The following is a 16,144-nucleotide window of genomic DNA, read 5'->3' on the forward strand; positions in this document are numbered from 1 at the left end:
CTGACCAAGATTCAATGTTGAAAAGCTGTAAACTTCCAAAGGGGGTAAATACATTCTGTAGACACTGTAATGTTTCTACAGAGAAGTTGATACTTTTGAAATGGGAGCCAGTTGGAACTAGGAAGTTTTGGTGTCTAGCATCTTGGCATTTCTGCAACAATCCATCCATCCATTTTCTTTCGCTTATCCGGGGCCGGGTCACGGAGGCAGCAGGCAAAGCAGGTCGTTCCAGACGTCCCTCCCCCCAGCGACGCCCTCCAGCTCTTCCTGGGGGATCCCGAGGCGTTCCCAGGCCAGACGGGATAAATATATAATCCCTCCAGCGAGTTCTGGGTCTACCCCGGGGTCTCCTCCCAGGCGGACGTGCTCGGAAAACCTCCAAAGGAAGTCTCCCTGGAGGCATCCGAATTAGATGGCCAAACCACCTCAACTGGCTCCTTTCGATGCGAAGGAGCAGCGGCTCTACTCCGAGCTTCCTCCGGATGTCTGAGCTCCTCACCCTATCTCTAAGGCTGAGTCCAGCCACCCTACGGAGGAAGCTCATTTCGGCCGCTTGTATCCGCGATCTTGTTCTTTCGGTCACTACTCCAGCAACAACTGGAGAGGAAAAAAACAAACAAACTGGAGAGCAAAAAAGGATTTTGATAATCTCAGATGTTAGGACATTGACACCGATAGTCAGCCAACTCCTAGAGTAAAGGAAAGAAGGCACATACCCATCAACATTGTCATGCAAATATGCTGCTTAAAACTTTGATCTTTATGTTAGGCAGACAGCAGTAAAATGGAGCCTCCCATCTTACAGGAGGAAAAGTATGTGGTCACAGCTCAGATATATTTTTATTGCTTTTTTAGACAAATATTTCAAACCCACTGGCAAAGAACCTTTCTTTTCTGTTGTGCTTCAGTTTTTTTCAGTCATGTGAATGAACTACAAGAAGCACCCAGTATCAGGAGTTAATTGGCAGCAAAGCACTGAAATAAACTTTACACTGTCTGTGCTGCCAAGTCATTATAAATATCCAGTCAATATGAAAATATACACCATTACCAAAATAATGGTAACCATGAGGGTAACTGACACAACCTCTATCTTGTGGAACTTTGCTTCGGCAGCATCTGTTGTTTTACAGTCTTTCTCACACTTTCTCATTTTCTCTCTAACAGGTTATGTTTTGTCTGTAGCTGCTCACTTATTATTAGTCGTGTGTTTCTATTCAAAACCAAATAAGGAGAGAAGATACACTGCACATAAAGCAATTATCTTCTTTCAAAACATGCTGTTTTAGTTTCTCCATCTGTCCCACATTCTCTCCATCACACACTCCCATTTTACAGTCTGAAAGTTCCCGCTGTATGCTAAACCCTTAAAAGAAGAGCATGACTGCTGCTGGAGGAAGTGTTTCATACAGATTTCAGCCAACACATGACCGCAGTGTTCCAAAAAAAAAGGTAGACCATCCATTTTTAGGTTGATCTCAGATGACGCCTGAGTTCACTTTTTTTCCACTTGAACTCCACTTGCAGTTATTTGAATGTTTCCTGAGACACAGTTTGTCCCTTAAGTTTCTGGACAGTGTTCCGCTGTCTACCACAATGGGTTTAAAATGAATCAGTCCAGATCCAAGGAAAGAAAGTCATGTCCAGACTTCAGTCTAGAACCTCAAATGATTTGCATCCAAGTAGTAAGATTAATCCAAATATTTAAAATAATGTTAGCTGTACCACATATCTTGGAGCCTGTGAAAATAAACGGACTATTTTTTTTTTTTAAAAAGTTTGTATTTCCTAAATGCTAAATGCAATTTTTTGAAAACTGTGTCACTGTATAAATACCCATAGACCAGTCTGTATATGTGCAATCTGTCACAAATCCCCTTAAGTTCTGTAAGGAGGTACTCACGAAAACCTTTCTTTTTGAAGTATTTAGTTGTACATCAGTGGATTCATTTAAAGGAATGCTTGTGTCATTAGCAGCTATATTTTAGTATATATATATATATATATATATATATATATATATATATATAAAATAAAATCTCTGAAAACCTTACATAAACAATAATCAAAGTAAGCAAGTTTGCAGCAATTTTGGACGAATTTTTTTAAGAAAACTCTTTCCTCTAGTTTCAACAAGCACAATGTTGTAATTTCCTTGAGTGTCGCCATGGTTTACATGGAACAAAAGAGAAAGTTTACAGAAAAGACAATGCATTTATGTTTGTGTTGCAAACAGCTCAAAAATTAAGTATCAAAGTGCCAAAGACTGCTCCCTCACGTAGTAAGAGATGTTTAGCTTGTCCCTAAGCTTACTATACCTAACCAGCTGTCTCAACTTGTCCAAGCACAGTATAACCTACCAGAATCTTACAGTGACACATGTTAGTTTGAATGGATATATGCAGGAAAAAAGTGGTATATGATAGCAGATCCCCAATATCATACCAATACTGCCCTTAGAACAGCAGTAACAGACCAAAACCTTACACTGACCTCTCATAATCAACACATCGTGTGAGTCACATTTTATATTTTAATACGAGGTTGGCCGTGCATGTCGCTAAATATGGCAGGAGGTTTTTCCATTTGAAGGTAGTGGCGCATTTTAAAATATATAAAAAAGAGGAAACCCTGCTGTTGTTGCTGGTAGAAAGTTAACTTCTTCTGTGCATGAGGGTTTTCCCATGACAGTCGCACCAGCCAGATGAATGGTGAAACAGCACATGCATGGAGTCCGAATCATTTCAATAAGTGGAAGAGCTGAGAGCAAAGATGGAATTTGTTTGAATAGATTTTTTCCATGAATTAAAAAAAATTGCATGGGTCAGAATCATTGGATTTAACCAGAAAAAAAAAATTGCTGTCAATAAAAGTATTTATTACAGTATACCATGATTTAAGCCAGTCAGAAAATTGGACTGAGTGTTTTTTGTAGCAAACACATGAATACATATAGAAAATGTTAATATTAATCTTTCTGCTTAGCTATTCATAGTATACACACATTTAATACATTTTCAGCAATTATACCATCTCTTATGAGGACATTTATATTAGTACAGCTGTGTTTTTTCTCATTCATAGTCTGTTTACTTATTCTCTATTTGATGGTGTACACAGGAGTTGTAGTTGTTGACAAATGCATCATTAAATACTTGCATCTGGTTACAACTACATTGCAGAGGGGTATAAAACATTTATGAAACATTTACACATGACCTAAATGCTAAATGGAAACTCACCATATAACATAAAGTATTGATTTTGGACATCACTACCTCTAAGAAAGACAACGTCTTAGGTAATGTTGGTTTGCTTAGACAAGTTTTATTGGTCATTTCATTTCTTCAAATTCACATTAATTTGCATGGTCACAACACTGATTTACCACAACAGATTTGGGAGTTGTAGGTCAAACAGCCAAATATTTTTAGGTTGCCACACCCATAAAGATGTAATGCTCCAATGGCATTGTGTGTGTGTGTGTCAGTCACATACCCTTAACCCAGACAAAATAAAGGGTTTGTGATCAAAGGAAAACTTAGTGCCTCAACATTCGGCCACAGGGACTTCCTGTTTCCTCAGTTGATATCTCTAATTGAGGTGTGTGTGTGTGTGTGTGTGTGTGTGTGTGTGTGTGTGTGTGTGTGTGTGTGTGTGTGTGTGTGTGTGTGTGTGTGTGTGTGTTTCAGATGGTGATGATTGTAGCAGTCTGTAGAGTGATAGTGATCAATGCTGATTCTAGCATTTTCAGAGAGCCTGCCCATTGGTCTGTCCAGATATCTCAACAGCTACTGCCAGACTCGTACGTAACAATCAGAACGAATTTTTGCGTTCTGAAACTAATGCGAAAGAAAAGAAGAAGAACTTTACTATATAGACCAATCAGACATACCATTATGACCACCTGCCTAATATTGTGTTGGTCCCCCTTTTGCTGCCAAAACAGCCCTGACCTTTCGAAGCATGGACTTCACTAAACACCAGAAGGTGTGCTGTGGTATCTGGCACCAAGATGTTAGAAGTCAATCCTTTTAGTCTTGAAGTTGGAATCAACACCTCAAAGTCATTGTTGTGCTCCTCAAACCATTCCTGAACCATATTTGCTTTGTGACATGATGCATTATTCTGCTGAAACGGGCCATAGCCATCAGGGAATACCGTTTTCCTGCTTCTAACACATCAACTTTGAGGACAACATGTTCACTTGCTGTATAATATATCCAACCTGCTAACAGGTGCCATGATGAAGAGATAATCAGTGTTATTCAGTCCACCTGTCAGCGGTCAGAATGTTATGCCTGATCAGTGTTTATATTCACGTTCCCCACAGAACCATCAGCTACATTTGGATACTTTTACGCTCCAATGATTTTCGATTGCTTTCATATGTAGTGACCTTGAAAAAACTTTAAAATATTCACATTTGGGACTCATATTCGGTACCATTTTTGCTTTCTTTTTAAAATAAATTGATAAAATAACTTTCAAAGTGATTTTTAATTGCAGCACTAGAGTACGGGTTTGTTGGTTTGGTTCTTAGACCCAATGCACTGCCATGTGAGAGTATCGCAACTTACAAAAGTGTTGCAGCCAATAGCATTTGCCTTTTGTTGTTCTTATAGATAACTAGCCTTACAAGATATAAATAACATCCAGTTTCCGATAATCCAGACCCAGAATTCTTGTTTCTTTATTGATAACTCAGTTTGATTAAAAGGCATTGAACTAATTCATGTGACTCTGTAAAGTCTGCTACATAGTAATGTTAAGACTTAAACCCAATGGCTTCACCATTGAGTTGGATTCTGCCTGTTATTTTAGAATGCCTCTTCAGTCTAAAATAACAAACCACATTCTCCTTAAAGGCTGACTTGGCTCAACAGCATACAGTGCAGCTGTAGAGACAGCTTGTTGCTTTTTAATGTAAAGGTAGTGAAAGGAGGAAACTGATTTGCAAAATTCCAGACTCTGTTTTACTGACTACATTTGACTGTGTTTATTGTAAATTTCAGGAAGTAATGCTCAGAGGAAAACAGTTCAGATACCACACTTGTGATGAGAAGCTACTAACTTCAGAAGCCCAAAATTGGCAGAAATTGACAGCTGCATACCATTTACACATATTGTATACTGCTGTGGGTTGGATTTCTGAGTGCAAACGATGGCTGTAGAACACTGCTTCAATCACAGCTGCTTATTGTGCAGACTGATGTTTCAGCATTACTGTGTCTTCATTAGAGTCAAAGTTGATTGTACTGGTGTTGAAACGTTAGTCTGTGAAGGGATCTGAATCAAGCTGTGTGCTCTATTTGGATTTTGTATTCTGGAAATTTGCTGTCCTCAAGCTACAGGGCACCTGTTTCAGTCGCATTTTGATTTAAGATGTGTGGAGAACCCTGTTTCAGCTGCAGGTTACGATATCCACTTTCACCCATCTCTAATTCCAAACAACTTTAGCAAAATATCAGCTCTTCATGCCTCGAGTTAAACAAGAAAACCACTCAGAGAGCGCTGTGCTCCTCCAAGGCTGTTCATTGCTCAATTTGTGTATTCAGAAATTCAAGAATCTTGTCATTTCATATATATCTTCTTTTTAAAACACTTCAAAATTGGAGTCATGGGAAGCTGATTTGACAGAATTTATGATCCTATGTTGACGAATGATTTTGTTTAAACTTGCATCACAGACTATCATGTCATTGCTTCTTTTAAATGATGTCACAGAGAAAGTCATCCATGTTTTAATAAGTTCCCGTTTATTCACCTTTAAGCCCTAAAGTCATTTATTGATTCCAAATCAGAATGTTGACTCATTATTAAAATACACAATTCTTCTTGCCAGTATAGGTCCTTCACATGCTGCCAGTCCTCGTTACAAATTCAACTTCATCGCTGACGTGGTGGAGAAAATTGCTCCTGCTGTGGTTCACATTGAACTCTTCCTCAGGTACTGACTACATGTGCATGTGTTATTTTATTATTCATGTTGTGGGGGCCTGATTATAATTGAGTGATTTTATTGAGGCTCATAATGCTGTTATTGGTGGCTGTAATTACACCTTCTCTCACTATTTTACATGTGCAGTGCTGTGAAATATTTTTTGATGTCTTCCATTTCTCCATATTTCTCACACTTAATACTTCAGAACATCAAACTCATTTTTCTATTTAAATAATATTAGACTGAGATACCCCACACAACACAAAATGCAGTTTTTAAATGATGGTTTATTAAACATTTATTGAAAGCCTATATCACCCCTGTGAAAAACGAATTGCCCTCCTAAACCTAATAACTGGTTGGGCCACCCTTGGCAGTAACAACTGCAGTTAAACTTTCTGTTGTGATTAGTCTTTCACATCACCATGAAATACTTTTGGCCTGCTGGTTTATGAACATGAAGTGCCATTTAAGGCCTTTCCACAGCATCAGAATTGAATCCAAGTCCGTACTTTGACTTGGTCATTCCACAGCCTTCATTTTGCTCTTTTTGACCCAGTCAGAGGTGGACTTGTTGGTGTGTTTTGGGTCATTGTCATGCTGCGTCATTTGTGTTGAGCCTTAGGTCATGAACTGATGGATTGATATTCTCTAGATGGATTTTCTGATAGAGAGCAGAGTTCGTGGCTCCGTCAGTTATGACAAATCATCCAGATTCTGTGGAAGCAAAGCTGCCCCAAACCATGAAACTACCACCACCATGTTTCATTGTTGATTCTTCTTGTGGAATGCAGTATTAGCTTTACACCTGATTTAACAGACCCATATCCTCCTTAAAGTTCTATCTTTGACTCATCAGTCCACAGGATGTTATCCCAAAAGTCTTGGAGCTCATCTAGATGTTTTATTGCAAATGCCAGTTGAACCTTTATGTTCTTTTGGTCAGGAGTGGTTTGTGCCTTGCAATTTCCCCATGGTGCCATTTTCTCCCAGTGCCTTCCTTATTGTGGAATCATGCAGATGGACCTTAACTGAAGTCACTGCAGATCTTTTGCTGTTAGTCTGGTTTCTTTTGTGGCCTCCTGGATGAGATACCGAGGTGCTCTTGGAGAAACGTTGGTAGCTGGCCCACTCCTGGGAAGATTCACCACTGTTCCATGTTTCTCCATTTGTGGATAATGTCTCTCACTGTGGTTCTCAGGAGTCCCAGAGCCTTGGCAGTGACTTGTAACCCTTTACCACCTGATAAATGTCAGTGACTTTGTTTTGGTACTATGTGTTGCTTTATGAGACTCTTTAGCTACTTCACAATGTCAGACAGGTTCTGCTCAGTGATGTTTAGACTCAACAAACCTGGCAGTACTCGTATGTGGGTGTGGCTGGTAAAACTGAATCCAACTGCCAGATGAATCTGGTCATTTGGGAGATTGGTAGCAAAGGGGGCAATTGCTTTTTCACATAGGGCAAGATGGGCTGCACAGCCTTCAATCAGTGACTATCATTTAAAACCTGCATTTTGTGTTTTCTTTTTTCCTTGGGTTATCTTGTCTTGCATTAAAATTAGTTTGATGATCTGAAACATTTAAGTGTAACATATAGGCGAAAGAAGACATTTGTTAGGTGCCAATACTTTTTCATGACACTGTATACAATCATCTGACATTATAAGCTGATAAGTGACTGGCAGTGCTTGAATTGTGTGACCTGTTATGTGACATACAAGACTGCAGAACTTGAGGAGGCCACACGGCTTAGTTGACAGATACCCAGACACAGACTTCAAAGTATTAACAGCAGGAACCACAAGTAATTCTGCAATCTGACAGTGGGGGAATACTGTGGGGTCAAAATGATATGATGGAGCTTTATATTTAGTGAGTGAAATGTTTCTCAATAATAAATGTAGCAGAAAATCAGAAAAAACATGCAGGTCTACTCAGGAAAGAGACATCTTTCAGGGCAGCAGCTTGTCTCCATTCTCTATTTACCATTACACTGATGACCTCGCAGTAACATTTCGGCATTTTTGTTTATCCCCTAACAAGGAAGTTAAATTTTTGCTCTAAGCCACTGACCCTATGCTGCTGCCACTGCTACTCAACCAGGACCTCCCCATCACCTGGACCTTCTGGAGCAGCACTGTCACAACTTCCGGCTTCCAGAAGAAGTCCATATCTTGGGAAACCAAATATCAATTCAAATTATGAAACAAGCATGTATGTCAAACGTTATATCCTGACTACTGGGGGATTCAATTCGGTGCATCGGGTGTTTTTGGTCTGCTAGAGAGTTCACTGAAACAACAACTATGAAAAGCATTTTTGTGATTAAAAGAAAGAGACACACAATTTCACCTTCCTCAGTGCTTTGTTAGAATTGTTAACCTGATAGGCATGCTAAAAAGCATCATAAATTGTGAATTGTACATCTTTGTCAGTGAGAGCTGCTTTGCGTAATCCATACTATTTACCTTCACTTTCACCATATCCCTAGACATCCACTCTTTGGTCGCAACATCCCTCTGTCCAGTGGATCCGGCTTCGTCATGTCAGAGAATGGGCTGATTGTTACCAATGCCCATGTCGTCTCTACCACCTCACCAGTGTCAGGTCAACAGCATCTCAAGGTACACTAAAACAGGTTTTTATTTTTTGACTCCCATCACTAAAGCTCGAGATGTGTGAGGAACACCTTTCTCATATAAATTACGTAGGTCTGTATGAAGCTAGAAGATAAAAAAGAAATGTTTAAAAGAGCATTGCAGCATTTACTGAAATACTTTTGTGACTTTCTTTCCAAGAATGAGATGTTTACACGAATATCAATCTTATTTTGATCAGGATGTGGTTATCTTTGTCTAGCATGGAGACTAGAAGCAAGGGAAAGCAGTGCACCTACCAACATCTCTAAAGCATTATGCTAGGCTATGCAAACCACTTCAATTTTATATTTATGCACAGACATGAGGATGGTATTGATCTCATCTTCTCGCCCTGAGAATGAAAGCAAAAAATCATATTTTGATATGTTTTAAAAAAACAAAACTATTTGTCAAAGAATATGATCAGTTTCAGTCAATATGTATGGGGCAGGTTGACTGATATATGCATAATTATTGTATTTCTGTCCTTGAGATACTTTTAAATAGTTCTTTAGGGTTCAAAGGCGTCCTCAGTATTGTGCCATGAGATTTTGTGCCATAGGAGGATTTTTTTTTTCTTCAAAGAAGTGAACATACAGTTAGCTATATTACAATACCTGACAATGTGGAGAGTAAAATAGAGGAGAGCATCAGCACAAAATACTTGTGCTAAAAATATTTGTCCACATAAATGGTTCTTTGTGTTCTTGATATCCCTTTTGCAATACTAATGTTCAAGTGAGCAGAACATGCAGCTACTGTTTGAAATGTTAATTTACAGTGCTCTGGAATGTAATTCTTTCATTCTCTCCTAAAGGTCCAGATGCATAATGGTGACATATATGAAGCCAGCATCAAAGACATTGACAAAAAGTCTGACATCGCCACCATCAAAGTCAACCCCCAGGTGAGTCCACAGGGCTGTGATTACATCAACAATAAGGAAATAGTGTGATTCTCATCTCACTCCATGTGTTACTTTATACCATTTGATATGACAGTTTTGAAATGAAATCAACCAGTCCATTTAGGGTTTGAAGTGAGTTACCCCAACACTAATCCTAAAATATGAATGTTTACTTGCACTGTTGCCATGCTGATTCATGTTTTCCCAGTCAGCTGCTGCCTCATACTGAAACCCTTTAGTACTTGTACATATTCAAGTGTGGCTATGCAGCTCAACAGATTCTCCTGAGGGAAGGAGAGGATGCTTTTAAGGGGAAAAATACAACCCAAGATGGTATATTTTGATGGCCATAATCATTCTTTTATGGTTTTCAGCTGGTCTTGTGCATCATTTTGTGTGCATTCCCCGATAAATCTGCCTAACATGTTTGGCATCTTAGGACACTTCAAGGTCTGCATCTTCTGTGGGTCTGTTCAAAAGCACTAAATGTAATGCCTTTAATTTAAGCTGACTTTGGGTGGGGTGCTGCAGAGTCCAAAAATGTTGTCTGCATTTTTTTTGTACCACAACTTTAAAAGGAAATGTTATGTTACAGTAGCTGGCAGTGTTTGACAGTAAAACAGATAAATGTAAAGAAGCATAATTGCACATTTTTGTGAATTCAAAACATTGGCCTTTATATTTTACATAGTAATTCCACAATTGCCTGGATGATTCTAGTATTTCTGGGAAGGAACATACCTTGTGTCTACAGTAGCTATGAAAGTGTCTTGCTACAGCATTTATGCTACAGTATACGTATACAGAAAAAAGATCAGTGGTTATGAGCTATAAACTGACAGTGACACTGACAGTGCAAGGTCACCTTCAACAAGAACTAGCTCAAAGTTTATTTAAAAATAATAAAATTGATAGTTCATAATTTTGTTCACTAGTCCATGGGTATTTTAATTCATTTTATCGGAAGAGCTGATCCAAGCTGTTTTCCTCTACCCATCCTTCTACAGACCACTTTTTTTTTCTTTGTCATATAGCCGTATTTTTGGATTTTAAATAATCAGGCTTTTACGTAAAGCAGTCTCACTTCGAAGTCAACTAGGAATGCACTGTGGTTGTGACAGTTGTCTGGGTTGACTTGCAAGTTAGCTACATCCATTTCCTCCTCAGCAAGATGTAGAAAACAACAGAAAACATTTTTGTTGCATATTTATTGACATATTTTGCAGTGTGTAAACAGTGATGAGAAAACTAAAATAAAAGGAATGAAAAGATTTTAAACACAAAATACAGACGATAAGGAATATCACTATAGCTGCCAACCCTGGAGGGAAGGCTAGGAAACAGCTGCAGACTGCTTGAACGCATAAGTAGATGTGCTTATCAATGTCATTATCAAATTATTAGGGCACTAGTAGATCTGACCATATGCCAAGCTGTATATCTATCAAATAAAAATGTTGCATAAATGTATTCTTTTGGTGTAAAACCTAAGACAGATTAAGTCTTAGTCTTTCAGCTGTAACAATGGTGGTGTTAAAAAGGTCTAAAACATGAAAACATCATTTAAAGCACTAAGCAGGCTGACTCTCATATCTTATAGGAGGCTATATGTAAGTGTGTAAAACTTAATAGATTCCTCATAAGAAAAAGCTGTGATCCTAAACCAATATGAGGAGTTTTAATTATGATAAAGGATAAAACCAGCTGCAGAAAACATTAAGAAGAAAATCTGAAACAGCTGGACAGTAAAAATGTGAAATAAACTGACTTATTAATATTACAATCCCTTTGTGTAAACATTGCTTAGGCGGAGATTTCTTAATCAAGATTATATTATTATACATAATGAATGAATGAATGAATGAAAGTTTTTCTAACTAAATTGTGAACAAGAAAAGCAGTCAGAGAGCGCAGTACTCCACCAAGGCTGCTCAGTCGTTGCATGATTTCCTATGGATAAGTCCCGATAAGTCGACAGCAGTTGATTTATTGTAGGATCGCAATCATGTGATCATCAGCTGGCAGCTGACATAGTGTTGAATTGTTGTCATAGTTACAGTGACACCATGCCACTATCTCACTTTGAGTAAGACCAGCAGATTAACAGAAAGATAAATGTAGGCTGATCGTCACATAACTCCACCACGTTCCTTGACGGAATAAAGAGAAGTTTTGAAGATGTAATTTTCTTTTACACGTGCATATAGAACAATGAAGGAGCTTTGAAATCTCTTGTATCTCTGAAGAGTCCTATCTTGCACTGAGCTCCGCTGGATCGTCTAGTAATGCTGATGCCCTTTTCAAAGAGAACTGATTGATCAGTATATGGTGCTTTTATGTGTGCTGATCTGTCTTCTTGAGCAAAACCTGTTCCTGGACAGGTTAAGATTTAAGTCTAAGTTACCATGTTGATGCAATACCATCATAGTACCAAAAACCCAGAGTTAAACCTGAAGTTACTTCAAATACTGCTTTGTAGCACAGGCCTGTGGGGCCTGTTTCAGTGAGCAGATTTAACAAATTGTGACTATGACCCACAAGTCTGAGTTGAAAACCCAAAATGGAGTCTCCATGTTTTGTTTTGAGAGCATCTAACGAGAGTTAAATTAACTTTGCACCCTCAGAGTGAGCGTACACCTTTGATTAAACATCTTCAATCAATTGGTTTTGCTCATTCTAGGGTGCATTAAAATCCAGAAAAAGGTTTAGTATTATCCAAATACTCTTATTGTAGTATACCAGAAATGTTATGATGTCCTCTTCAGAATCAGAATCGGCTTTAACCCTGTAAAACCCAAACATAGAACAAAAAGAGCAAAAATGGCTATGTGCCTATGTTTAGATTACATTTGTCAAGCTTGCTCAATAGCTCTGTACTAAATGTAGTCATAGTAATAGAAATTATATTGAAACAAGGCTGTCTGAAGCCCATTTTCAAACTAAATTTAGTCCATTTGTGTCATAAGCTCTTGGAGACACTCATGTTTTGTTGAAGAAAAGCTGCCAGAGAATAAGTTAGATTCACAGAGTTACCATAGCAACTGACTGAGAGTCAAAGTAATCTCTGTTTCTTGAAGTGAAAACCCAAAGTTCCCTTCATTAAAATGGTAAACTCAGAGTTTTCATGAAGTGACTCTTGGGGATACAATCCTGTCTTCCCAAATGTCAAACAGTTTCATCTCTGCACGTGGCATGCAGCTACAACTTTCTAACCAGATGTGCATGATTCACACATCTGGTGCACAACTGAAGTGAGTAACTAGATGGGAAAACCATATTGTACAATAGAACACATTGCCAAGTCTGTTATTATAACTCTGCCCATATAATGACAACATATAGGCCAATGCACTCCAGTTTTTATGGTCATTCGAATGAGTCCTCATGACCATTTTTGCATGTCAAAACAGCAAAAAACTATTTAGTATTTAAATAACTTGCCATGTAAGACATTTTTGGAGTGTGTATATATACAAACATTCACAGGTCTTAAAACATATGAAATACAGCCAAGATATTTTACAGAACGTAGTTGTGGATCCCAAATAACAAAAAGTCAACTCTGGACTGAATCTAAGACAGTGGAGCAACACTGACCCACTTGTCTGTTTCACCTTAAGAATACATGTCATCAATTTTGGTGGGAAACTTTGGATGTAAACAAAACAATGTCTGTTGAGAATAAAGACTCCACGGGGTAGCTTTCATCCAACATTCTTGTTGGCTCCATTAGCACTCCTCATTCTAGCAAAACTCCAGCAGGGTAATGAGTATTTAGATGGGCGTTTTATCACTGTCCCAGACTCGCTGTGTGTTCACAGAGTGTGTCATGTGTCCAGATTCACAGTGGTACAAACAGGGCGGGAAGCTGGACCATAGTCAGACTCTAAACCGCCCCTGGGATGACACTAAATACATCCAGCTCATCTAGATCAGGGATTTGTGGAGGATTGTTTTGTTGTGTTGCTCTTACGCAAATTCCCAGCTGAAGCTGTTGCAGTGTGCTGATTTCCTTAACTGATGTCACCTTGTGTTTTCTGCATGTGTTATCTATTCAGAAAGCTTTTTTCATCATATTGTTAAAGATTACACCCCATGCACAGATCATTTTAGGCTACATAATATCATCATCAATGTTGATAGGAGCAAATTCTAAGAGTATAGTGTTAAATGTTTTAATGACACACCTAGCAGAAAGCACTCTGGATCCCATCATCACCATCAACTGCTTTCACACAGTGCAAGCTGACAGGAATCAATCTGAGTACCAAGGAAACAGGCAAAGGGCTCACTGATTTAATTGATAACAAATACTGACACCCTGGTCACATTACCGTGAGGAGATTCCAAACTGTTAGTTGTGTGGTTATTAGGTACGCAGGGAGTTTCAATTAAGTAGATCTTGACATGCCTCCCTCTGCAAACCTGGCAACCACATATGATGCCACTACTCCACATTATGAACCTAAGTGCATTCCTGTACTTCTTGTATTTTTTCTGTTCTTGTGAAATTTTTGGAACTTCCACTATGGTGTATAATTAGTCTCATGCATATAAAAACCAGACACATGCATGTAATTTGTACTCGGAACTATATCTGCAAGTAAGCAGGTGCTTCTGCTCTGTCTGAACAAATGTAGTATTAATGCATTCATCAGTTCATGTGCTAGCATAATTGGACAAGAGTTTTCTAATCATCAATTATCTTTTCAACACAATTAGCTAACACAATGTGCCATTAGAACACAGGAGTGATGGTTGCTGGAACTTGGCCTCTGTACCCCTATGTTAGCCTAGCCGCGCTAGACCCATGTTCTGAAGGCACAAGGGTCTAGGGCCGCTCGACAGGGAGGGAGGCGGGCTAAAAGGTTGTCTTTCAAATCACTCTGCAGCAACTGGGTAGGTATACAACCAATCAGTGCAACGAATAGGCTGACGTAGTTCCTAGAGCGCCGGCGGATTGTGGCTAAGTCCCATTAGCTTCCCAACCAGCGGAGCCAACTGGTATATTAAGGATTTGCCATATCCCGTCGGCATAAGTCCAAATACGTCTTTCTTCTCAATGAAACACTTAAGTGCCGTCCTTTGTTTATCTTTCAAGTTGAATTTTAGCTTCAAATCTTTAAGGGCTGTGGCCAAAGCCGAGTTGAAAGATAACTGTTTATTGTGCGCCGGTTGTTTCTGTCAGAATCGTCGCGCCTCTGACGTCACTTAGTTACGCCTTCTGACTCTACACTTCATGGTGATTCGTCCGGCCAGTTTTAAGAGAATCCAGCCTAGACCCACCCTGGCAGAGAATTAAATTTGTTGCCATGGGTTGTCTAGCGCGGCTAGGCTACCCCTATGTAGATATTCCATTAAAAATCAGACTTTTCCACATTAACAGAATAGTCATTTACCACAGCAACAATGTCGGGACTGGATTTCTGATTCATTTGCTTGCCTTTCAAAAATAAGGAAATTCCTAAGTAACCCCAAACCTTTGAACAGTAGTGTATATTATACAACTCTTATAATATTTTCTCATTTAAGCATCTCACTGGTTTGCTAGTGGAAAGGTTTTAGTGTGACGCTGCAACAACCATGAAGATTCAGTTCAGCAGTAACTTCCTACAGCTCTGAAAAGCAATTAAATAAGATAGCATTAAAAAAACAATCCTCCACCTCAATGTAAATATCCAACGTAAACAAGATTGTGAAGAATTTAGATTAGCCATCTTGTACGAGTCTGAACTCTGTTCCACACGTCCCTCTTTAGCTCATGCTAAAGCTGCAGAAGTTTGACGTGAAGTTAGAGGAAGATCTAGATGTGCGATCATTTGTCAGTCTGGATGGAATGAGGTGAAGGTAGTTAATGCAGCCTGTATGGTCCCACTCAAAGAACTGACAGTCTTCCTGTGGTGGATCACATTATTCAGCAAACAGACATCGGGAATCAAAGAGGAGCTCATACTGTCTTGAGCGAAATATATGCTAACTCAGACCACCTGTACATTTCACTCCCCTCCAGGCACCCAGTGTCAGGGAACCATTGTGACCTGTGGATGATACCACCCACAGTTTAGAGGATTCCAGACCACAGTGCCTTGACTTTCTGTGATCATATGAATGACTTAATGGGTCAACTTGTGTGTCAACCATTATACTGTAGTGATAGGGCAGTTCTCATTAGGATAAGCAGCTGTGTTGAACCTTGCAAAATTCTTTAATGAGCCAGCTCTACAGTGGTTTCTCCTTTGAGGACAACTAGCAGACTTTTTGATTGCCAGTTGAAGGAAACAGTTTATAGTCAAATGGTCGAGTCAGGCTCTGGCCATTCTTTGATCACTGAATATTCCTTTACCTGCCCCTCGGCCATCAACCTGTGAAGCAGCTCAACAAATGAAAAGAGTCTGAAACTAGACTGATTTTACAAATGGACACTAAAAGGCCCTGGCATCACATCTCCGCTCTCACTTTCTTGGATGTGACCAATGTGGTTTCCTGGTGTCAAGCTTCGCCATAAATAACAAAAAACAAAAGGAATGTTCTTGGAATGCAGACAAAGTACAGATGATCCTGTGTACAAAGCATAGGACTATATCCTATAGTTAATTCGGTTTACAACACATACATAGGTAAGAGTGCATTACATTTTTGTGACATTTGCTTA

General features: G+C 39.0%; 1 protein-coding gene across 1 annotated transcript in view; it reads left to right on the plus strand.

Annotated features, from left to right (window-relative positions):
• htra3b (HtrA serine peptidase 3b) overlaps positions 1 to 16,144 on the plus strand; it is a 40,399-nt gene that overhangs the window by 10,102 nt on the left and 14,153 nt on the right. Inside the window, exons 2-4 of the mRNA XM_051943608.1 lie at positions 5,851 to 5,950; positions 8,438 to 8,570; positions 9,403 to 9,492. Coding sequence (XP_051799568.1) covers positions 5,851 to 5,950; positions 8,438 to 8,570; positions 9,403 to 9,492 — 323 coding nt within the window. The remainder of the gene's footprint in view (positions 1 to 5,850; positions 5,951 to 8,437; positions 8,571 to 9,402; positions 9,493 to 16,144) is intronic.

This window comes from Acanthochromis polyacanthus, chromosome 23 (genome assembly GCF_021347895.1).
Source record: "Acanthochromis polyacanthus isolate Apoly-LR-REF ecotype Palm Island chromosome 23, KAUST_Apoly_ChrSc, whole genome shotgun sequence".
NCBI classification, from domain to species: domain Eukaryota; kingdom Metazoa; phylum Chordata; class Actinopteri; family Pomacentridae; genus Acanthochromis; species Acanthochromis polyacanthus.